The sequence below is a fragment of the Nicotiana attenuata genome, chromosome 2, assembly GCF_001879085.1.
Source record: "Nicotiana attenuata strain UT chromosome 2, NIATTr2, whole genome shotgun sequence".
Taxonomy (NCBI): Eukaryota; Viridiplantae; Streptophyta; class Magnoliopsida; order Solanales; family Solanaceae; genus Nicotiana; species Nicotiana attenuata.
Window position 1 is genome coordinate 95,470,608 of NC_031990.1, and position 10,217 is coordinate 95,480,824.

At 35.4% G+C, this 10,217-nt stretch overlaps 1 protein-coding gene and 1 long non-coding RNA gene across 2 annotated transcripts; both read right to left on the reverse strand.

The window, feature by feature from the left end:
* Positions 4,249-6,431, reverse strand: LOC109215521. Its single transcript, XR_002066360.1, has 2 exons — positions 6,336-6,431; positions 4,249-6,087 (listed from the first exon to the last, which is right to left on the reverse strand). It is a non-coding gene; the product is annotated as an uncharacterized LOC109215521 (long non-coding RNA).
* LOC109215526 (two-pore potassium channel 5) lies at positions 6,860-9,790 on the reverse strand. Its single transcript, XM_019379606.1, has 2 exons — positions 8,616-9,790; positions 6,860-7,262 (listed from the first exon to the last, which is right to left on the reverse strand). Exons 1-2 carry the CDS (start codon positions 9,551-9,553, stop codon positions 7,115-7,117), a joined length of 1,086 nt encoding a protein of 361 aa, XP_019235151.1. The 5' UTR covers positions 9,554-9,790; the 3' UTR covers positions 6,860-7,114.

Consider the following 10,217-nt stretch of genomic DNA (forward strand, 5'->3'; position numbering starts at 1 on the left):
CAGGGGCCACGCCCACCTTCTTCCAAATATCTTCATTCCTAATCTTGTCTATCCTAGTGTGCCCGCACATCCACCTCAGCATCCTCATCTCTTCCACCTTCATCCTCTGGATATGGGAGTTCTTAACCGGCCAACACTCTGCCCCATACAACATGGCGGGTCTAACCACAGCTCGATAAAACTTACCTTTGAGTATCGGTGGCAATTTCTTGTCACACAAGACTCCAGATGCAAGCCTCCATTTCATCCAGCCCGCCCCTATACGGTGAGTGACGTCCTCGTCGATCTCTCCATCCCCCTGGATCATCGACCCAAGATACTTGAAGCTATCTCTCTTGGGGATGACCTGTGATCCAAGCCTCACGTCCCTTCCTACTTCCCTCGACTCAGCGCTAAACTTGCACTCCAGGTACTCTGTCTTAGACCTGCTCAATTTGAAACCCTTAGACTCGAGGGTCTGTCTCCAAACCTCCAATCTCTCGTTAACACCGACCCTCGTCTCATCAATTAGAACTATGTCATCAGCAAATAACATACACCATGGCACATCCCCTTTAAAGATACTTCTGTAATAAGATAGAAAAACAAAAAGGGAAAGTTTCATGAGTGGCTAATTTTTTTAAAATAAATACAGAAGCCCAGCAACACAATTTGATTTACAAAACAAGCAGTCTAAAAATCTATACTATATTAAAAGCATGAAGGCCTTTCGCGAAATATCGTTCGTCTTTTTTATCTCTCTAAAAATAAACTTCACACTAGACAAAATAGTCATTTTATTATTTTTCGACTATTTAGGAATAATCACTTATTTAAGTCTCTAATATTTAGAAATAGTTATTTAATTATATTTAGAATAATCGTTTAATTAGGATTTTACAATCAACTAAAATTTTAGTTATTAGATCTTTCCTTATTTAAAGTAGTTTAAACTTTTTACCTTACAATAGAAAAGAGGTAAAGTAGCTATAGCCCTAAAAAGCATAATACTTGGAAGATAGCATAAAAATTCCTAAGAAACGAAATAGAGAAGCCCATGTTATAGATGAACTAATTATTCTGGAGTTTGTAACTATTTAATAGATGAAAATATTCATTCTTAAAAACACGAACCATCTAAATACTTGACAAAAAAAATCATAATTATATATACTTCAGTGACTTTGCCTTTATTAATAAAGTATACTTTTATGAATTCTGATTATTCTTCTTTTAATTATCTGACAAAAAGTTCATGTTTTCATAAAAAGAATGAAAGAAAGAATAAATCTAAGAGGAAAATCAAAGAAACACCAATATTTGTAATACTTTCAAAACCAAAAAATTATTCTGAAGGTTTACAAGAAGATAAAAAAATAAGAAATTGTATCAAGAATTATGTACAAAAGAATATGAGAACGTCCTCTGGCGAAGAGCTACAGAGGCGGATGTGGATTCAGTCCGAGCTAAGTTCATAGGTATTGCCTAAAAATATAAATTTTATAGAAAAATAGAGCACTGACCTAAACTAGACCTCTTCTAAGGCACAAAGAAGGTCAACCTCACCTCAGGTAATCACACCTTTCTATGTATGTATGTATGTATGTATGTATGTATATATGTATATATTGTGGATCAAGAAGTTTTATTTTAGAATCTAAATATTGTGGATCCTTATGTCAAACTTATTTGCCACGACAAGAACTTAAAAGGTGAAAGAATAAAACTAAATATTATATAATAATAATTTATTTGATAAAAATAATTAAATGGATCCAAAGTTATGAACTTTATTTTGTTAATTTTATTTTATAACTCAATTACAAATTGTAAATATTATTTATTATTTTTAAAAATTTTGTTTTCATTTATATGTTTACACGCGCGATGCGCGTACCCTAATACTAGTAATAAAATTAGCACAAACTAGTTATAAGGTGTCAGGTTAAACGCCAGCCCCCAAGTATCTCGCCCACAATCAGTTATCAAATCAATACCTTTCCTTTCTTGCAAACGCCGCCTCCAAAAAAAGAAATATAATTACTACACATATTTGTTCCTATTTTCTCGTTCTATCATTATATATAGGTCGGGCACTACGCTAGGACGTGGATCGATCATGACGAGAATGGACTTCTCCGTAATGTAATGTAAATGTAATAGAAGAGACAGAGTCCAGTTCCCCTCCCTTCTCGACCAGACGAAGGAGATATGAATTCCAGGCTAGGAGCAGCTATTGAATTTGGCGATGGCGGCGTGATAATGCCAGTCGAAAGGGAAAGAAAGGGTAAGACTTTGATCAGGCAATTGTTGTGCAGTTTCTCATTCCTCCGTGAAAAAAACGGATCATTATATATATATATATATATATATATATATATATATATATATATAATTTATACATCAAAAATACATCTTGACACTATTAAAAGATACATCACATATACATAAAAGAAAATTTAATTGTATTATATAAATCACCGTCATCATATATGCATAATTTATATCTTGAATATACAAATTACTATCTTCATATATATACCTAATTTATATCTCAAATATGTCTTATTAACACTGTTAAAAATTCATCACATATACATTAAGTACATATGTAAAAATTTTAAAAATATACATCAAATATAAATCGTATAAGCATCAAGAATATGTTTTAGTACAATATTAATCTTGACAATAAATTTAGTCATATTAGGTTTTCCCAATTCTTGAACTTGATTAGTGGGTAATGGCCACCTACACCGTTAGTAGCCATAGATGAAAGCAAAAGGCTTCAAAACAAAACAAAAAATTTGATAGAGAAAGAGGGAAGCCTTTAGAATGAAAAGGCGAAAGTTTTAGTACAAAAAGGAGAGAGAAAGTTTCGAATATTAATAATGATAAAACTGAATCCTTAATTTGGGGAATCTATTTATTTTTAAACCTGTATATATATATTTTAAATTATGCTAAAGTTGTAAACAAAAAAGTCTATTGTTTATGAAATAAACAAAGAATTCATAAACAAAGAATGATGCTATTAATGACAATAATATTTAATAAGTGATCAGCTATGTAAAAATCTCAAAAAAAAAAAAAAAATAGTGTGTGTTTTAAATGAATAAGAATCACACACGTGTTTGAGTTTTGAGATGGAGAGGGAAAATCCTCGCATCAATCGCATGTGAAAATCTCCCAACGATGAAAAAAGAGGGATAGAGGAACTATTAGTGCTCCATGCGAAAGAATAAAGTAATATTTATTGAGTAGTGATGCTAAGCTATAAGATAATTTAATTTTAAGATAAGATTGTTCTATTCTTTTCAAGCTCTTTTTTTATTTATCCTATTTTCTTCTCATTGCCTCTTCTTTCTCTTTCCTTCTTCCTCAATCGATTGATTTTGGGTTGGCGATAACAGATTGGAGAAATAATGGACTTCATGACTATTTACATTAGTCACTTGTTTTGGTTAAACAAATACTTAAAAAAAATGATACTTTCTAATTCGATTTAAGTATTTATTCGTATAACCGCAATGCATTCTGGAACAAGAAAATAAAGAAACCTTGATAAATAAATAATTAATTAAGGTATATGTTTTATATTATATTATCAATTATTTATAAGATTTAACGGTCACAATGATATTATTTTATTGAGATTGAGTTGTATTAGTTCAATTGCAATTGTATCATACCATATGTATTTCGTATTGGTTCCCGACGAAATTACAACCAGTTTAACGACGTCGTTGCTAATGGCAAGGAAATAGAACATAAGCCTATGTGAACTTGAAGCTTGCACCCCATGAAAAGCCTACGCAATTGGGAGATTTCATTTCATGCGCTCCAACACAATTATAGATAGTGGACATTTTATATGTAATTAATTTTTATGGTAAAAAATTGTCTATCGTCTACATCGATCAAGATAATTTGAGTACGTAATTGTTTTCACTAACTCTAATTCTGTGAGTTCCAAGCCTGAATAAAAGAGGAGGATGTAATAAGTTGTGGATCAGTGCATTCACAATGAGTCCCGCAATACAGAAACATGCTCACCTAGGCACTAGGTGAACAAAATGCATAGTGAAGATTCATATCATCAACCTCAAACAAATTCCAAATGGGAGTTGTTATTGGTCACCAACTCCAATGGTATCACATTAGACATGTCAATTTTGCAGAATATAGTCACTTATCAATACATATAAAAAAGGGTAGCCCAGTCAACTACATTTATAAATACATATAAGTATAAAAGAAGAAAAAATGTAAAATAATCTAACTACCATATTATTATACACACTATATAAAAGTTCCAGGTAACCTTTTGTCACGTAGAAAGTTACATTAACGGTTCTCATTGTCTCCGTCAACATCACTATTCAAATTCACTTTGATATAATTATATCAGTGACTTACCACATTAAAATTTACAATATCATCTTTTGTTTTCATAGAATAAACCATAGTGAGTGCCAAAACCACAACTTACTTTCCTTATTCTACTCTACTGCCTTCCTGCTATACAACTTCATCCTTCTTTCTGCTCTGATAAGGTTGCTCCTTGCTTTCAAACTCATGATTTTTTCATTGTACAGACATTGGGGGTTTATATTTTGTAGTATTGAGAAATTTGAACGACCAAGTTTTGGCTAATCTACATATATAGAATTCTACTTTAGCTTTCCTTGCCACATCTTCCAGTACTTGATTCTGTATGCTATTTTACATTACAAGCCATTTGTTTAGTGATTTTATTTTATGGCAAAGAGTCTTCTCTCTCTTTTTTGAACTCCTTTGCTCTCCTTTTTCTTATCCACTAGTGGCAGGCAGGACTATATCAAATGATAAGTTCATTGAGGAATATACACTTAAGAACAGCTTCACTATTCTTCTCGTGGTGACTAAGAATGTAACCAAACAAGGGCCAAGACAAATATACACTTAAGAACAGGGGAGGATAATAATAAGAAAAATAACACCTAACAGAAATAAGTCATCCAATTTGCTGTACCTGATTGTCCCGAAAGGGGAGATTTCATCATTATACATGCTGAAACCACAAAAAGATTCATTATTCAAACAGAAAAAGTGATGCATTTGATCCGGACAGGTTAAGGTTCTGATCTCGAAGAAAAGGATGCAAAAAGCTATTATCTATTGTCACTTTCTGAATCTTCAAAAGAACCGGTAAATAGAGCCAGGAAATATGTATAAACCTAAATATAGAAACTTTTGAATGATGGCTAACATACAAGGGATGCAGAAATCTTATATTCCTTTCAACTCTTGCAGACTAGCCCTTTTGAGTGAGCACTTTGGGGTGTCTATGAACTTATTTTATCTTTTCAAAGTTAACTATTGGAAAATAACTATTTCTCAACATATGATTTTGGGAAAACATAGAAGCATGAGATATCAAGCGAAAGAAAAATCCTCTGTGGGTGCATAAAAAGTCAACCCCTTTAAACATGACTTTTAGGACCCACGCAAAAGCGGAAAATAGAAATATAGCATAAAAGGCAAACCACTAATACTCAGAATAAAAGGTAAACCACAGTCCAGCAGCAAAAGAGACGAGATGTTCTTGAAAATCAGCTATGTTATGTCTGACACGCTTATAAAATTGTTTTTCTTTTTTAAAAGAGGAGAGAGATCAGACCAAGCAGGAAAAAGAGGGCATATTCGTGCAATATTTGCCACAACATTCAAGTTGTCAGTCAACTGACATTCATTTGACAAGAGGACATGACAACTCAGTGGATTTGTATTGAAACTATCCATCTGTTGAAACTTTAGATCAGGGAATTCAACTACTACCCAAAATTTGGACAAGAGCTGCTTTTGTCGTAGCTCATAACTTTGAGAAGGTAATAAGTGTATCATGAAACTGCACTTATGTGCAGCATGCTAGAAGTTATACTTATGCCCTTCCCGTTCCTTTTCTCCCCCCCTTTTCACCTGTCACGAGAAGTTGGGCCATGGTTCTATTGGTGCATTCTTGAGCAGTCACTGTCTCATCTTTTGACATATAGCTTCTTTCGATAAAGGAAACCTCTACTTGCCTCTCATGTTACTAGAGTGTACAAAAAAACATAAAAGGATCACCTAAAAACAGGTAATAAGTGTATCATGAAAGTGCACTTATGTGCAGCATGCTAGAAGTTATACTTATGCCCTTCCCGTTCCTTTTCTCCCCCCCTTTTCACCTGTCACGAGAAGTTGGGCCATGGTTCTATTGGTGCATTCTTGAGCAGTCACTGTCTCATCTTTTGACATATAGCTTCTTTCGATAAAGGAAACCTCTACTTGCCTCTCATGTTACTAGAGTGTACAAAAAAACATAAAAGGATCACCTAAAAGCAATAGCTAAAGCAATAAAAGTCTTATAGCCTGTTTGGCCAAGCTTTTTTTTTTTGGGTCAAAAGTGCTTTTTTTGGCCAAAAGCGCTTTTTTTTTGGCCAAAAGTTTGAGGTGTTTGGCCAAGCTTTTGGAAGGAAAAAAAGTGCTTTTGAGGAGAAGCAAAAGCAGTTTTTGAAAAGCAAAAAAAAGTAGCTTCTCTCCAAAAGCACTTTTCTGAGAAGCACTTTTGAGAAAAATACACTTAGAAGTAGTTTTCAAAAGCTTGGCCAAACACTAATTACTGTACAAAAGTGCTTTTTAAATTAATTAGCCAAACACAAACTGCTTCTCACCAAAAACACTTTTTTTAAAAGTACTTTTGAGAAAAGCACTTCTCAAAATAAGCTGATTTTAGAAGCTTGGCCAAACAGGCTAGTCTAGTTCAATCTTTCCCTTGGCCTTTTCATTTTGAACTAATTGCTTTCATATGAACAATATACAGATAAACCCTTGAGGGTTCACCTTTGAGAGTCTCATATCCTATGAAACAGAAATTGGGAGACCATCTAGCCTCGACAAAGTTTTCTCGACAAATCCACATCTTTCAGAATCCTTTTCTAGGGTATTCAAATCCTTTTCATTGGGGCCAAATTTATGTACAATACATATATTGAACATGCCGTCTTCCAAGAAAAGAAAAGTTGAAAAGCAAAAGTCTGAAATCAAACGTTTGCAACAACTAACCTTTTTCTTGGAAATTAGCAGATGCTTCATGGTAGCCAAAGAATATTTGCTACAAATGACTCTGCAGGAGACTGGGTAATGTTATCTTCCCAGAATTGTTTTCATCGAGCTTGTTGAACTGATTGCATATCTGCATTACATCTTTCTCCCTGATCTTTCCCATTTCCTTGAGCTTGTAGATGACATATTCTGATTTCCTGTAATGCATTGCAAAAGAAGAGGCTTTTAATCCCTCATGCCAATTATGTCTTTTATGTGTTTCAAAAATTCAAACTCAAATTCAAATTCATTTAAGAATTTAGGATATTCAAGGAAGTGCTTTTTACTATCAAAATAACTTCTTAACGTCTAATTTAATGTTTTCTTCTGTGATACTAATAAAACATGTATGTCAAATTGACTTATTATTTTCATGACAAACAAAACCGTCATAAAATAAGACAAAGATATTTATGTTATAAAAGTTATATGGCACCTAAGGGTGTGGCTTAGGGGTCAATGAGGTGAGTGAAACCTTGGAGACAGGGGTTCAAATTCAACATAGACCAAAAAAGCTAAGTGATTTCTTCACATTTGCCTAAGCCTTGGTGGACAGAGTTACCGGATACCCGTGTAATGGGAGGTAGCAAGTACCGGTGGAATAGTTAAGGTGCACGCAACTAGTTCCCCCACAAGCCAAGAAGTTGATGGTGGGAAGTTTGAGGTCAGTGAAGGACTAATCATTCCAAGATGCTCAAGTACAGCATTATATTCTCATGGAGAAAAAGCTAGTATTGGTTTACCTTGATTATCTGATTTGTGATCTTCAGGTCTTAGCTTATAGCATATAAAATGGATTTTTGTTAACGTGTATCCTTCCGTTGCAATACTACTTTATTTTATGACCCTTGATGGTTCAATCTCTAGTTTAGTGACACGATGGTGAGGCACAATAATATTTTCAAAATGTCTAACATAATGGCTCATAGTCAGCAAAGAATCTTGGAAGAAGCAAGTAATACTGATATTTGCTCCCTTACAACATAAGTTAACTCAAGACAAACCCAATGGTGAATGCTAATGCTATGCTGCCCTTCCCTTACATGGTATATTAAGTATCAAAATAGTCCGACCCTCATACATTAAGGACATTTTGATCATTCTGTCCACCTGAGAGATACAAATACATAACTGAACTGTGTATTTGAATGTTAGTTCCTTTAACCACGAGGAAATATTCATTGGCTTATTGATTATGGCTATTGATGAACTGACCATATCAAGAGACATTCCGGACACTAAATAAAAGGGTGTTGGTCCGTCTCTCCACTCTAACCAAATTTGTAGTACCGCATCATATTACACAAACATTAAGAGATGAGGAGAGTAAAGATTGAGACTCATATTTTCACATAAATTGTTCACTCTAGAATCCTACCTATATTCTTGCAGGAGGAAGACAAATGTCAATAATGAGTTTACGAACTCAAAGGTAACAAAGTATATGGCAGATTACTGTTAAGGCAGCAGTTGTACTAATAAGATATTGTGCTTTGAAAAAAATGCTTTACCGAATGAAACCATTATTGTTAATGTCCGCGGCAAGCAGATCTTCAATGGTGATTTCGCGCTGCAATACCCAGTTGGCAATCCTCCTGTGCCTCTTGTCAATCCTGGCCTCTGCCAAATACAAGAAAGCACGTGCCACCGCGAGGGTGGAGAATAAAAGCCAAATTGACGCGAACAACCTTCCCGGCAGGGTCTTGAAAGCCCTGTCACCATATCCCACAGTGGTAACAGACATTACTGATAAGTAAAATGAATCGATCCAATCCAAATGCTCCTGGAAATACAACACCATTGACCCCAAACCAATGCATAAAAGCACAACTCCCAGAGCCAAACCCACCTTCATTCTGATTCTCATTCTGCCTTTGGCTACGTCAACGATATAGGCAGATAGTCCGCCGCCACGCCCATGCCCGTGATCGAATTGCCGTTGCCCTTGTGCTTTAATGCCAGCCAATAGCAAGTTCTCCTGCAAGTCAAGTACGTAATTGACAACCCCACTCAGCAAAATGTCAATGAACCCAAATCCCACAAGCACAAATATACAAGCAAAGACTTTAGTCAAGGGAGTAATCGGAGCAATGTCGCCGTAGCCAATGGTACACATAGTGACGATGCAAAAGTAAAGGGCGTCAACAACAGGATGGGTCTCAACTCCAGAGAAGTGGTCACGGTTAAAGGAATAAACGACGACACCAAGAGAGAGGTAAATTATAAGTAGAAAAGCGGCCTGTCTGACGAGAGAAGTAGGCCCAAATTGGTGGACAGATTGAGTGGGTGATTTAAAGAGGTCCTCCATAGAGACCATAGCCGGAGCAGTTCTGGATCGGCGCATTTTCTTATTGGAAGGCAATAAGGTATAGGCAGCTGAAGTAGAAGGCCAAGAAGACGGAGCAAAAAAGTCATCATCGGAATCGGAGGATGAGGACGAAGCTTCCATGTCCTCAAAACTGGTCGGAGTGTCGATGTTGCTGTACAGCGGAGGATTAGATGGTTAGTTTTTGGGAGAGAGTCACGGTTGTACTGATTGAGTAGCCCTGCCAAATTGAAGAGGGAAGTAGCGAAGTTACGAATTGAGGGCATGAGAATACAGCGTGGACCGAGCGGCGGAGAGAAAGAGAGAGAGGAGCTGACTGGATTGGATTGAGACACCTCTATTTGGTAATTTGAAAAAAGATCATTGGTCGGACCCCACTATAGATGACTTTGATCTTTTCTTAATTTTTTGGTTCTAAATGTACTTTGAACAAAAAGTACTTCTTTTTCATCCCAAAAAAAAAACGAAATACATAAACGGCCCTTTAAGTTGTCCTCTACGATCACACAAACACCTCAACTAAGCCCATTTTCAGTTGGGCACTTCAAGCTTTCACTAAAATAAGTCAATTAAACACCTCATGCTGACATGTCATATTGTGTGTTTCTCAATCCAATTTCAGCGCGTGAATGAATTTAAAATAGTAGTAACTAAAGTTTGCCCCTACCCCCATACGACTGCTCCATCAACCAGCCATCTTAAAAGGTCAAAACAACTCACCATCCACTAGTAAAAGGGCAGCCCAACCACCAGAACACAAATCCAGTCCGACTACTACATTAAAGAA

Coding starts and splice junctions, on each gene's coding strand:
- LOC109215526 (XM_019379606.1), bottom strand. CDS start 9,553: ATGGAAGCTTCGTCCTCATCCTCCGATTCCGATGATGACTTTTTTGCT. Junction 7,263..8,615: donor AACAATAATGGTTTCATTCG/GTAAAGCATTTT, acceptor AATGCATTACAG/GAAATCAGAATATGTCATCT.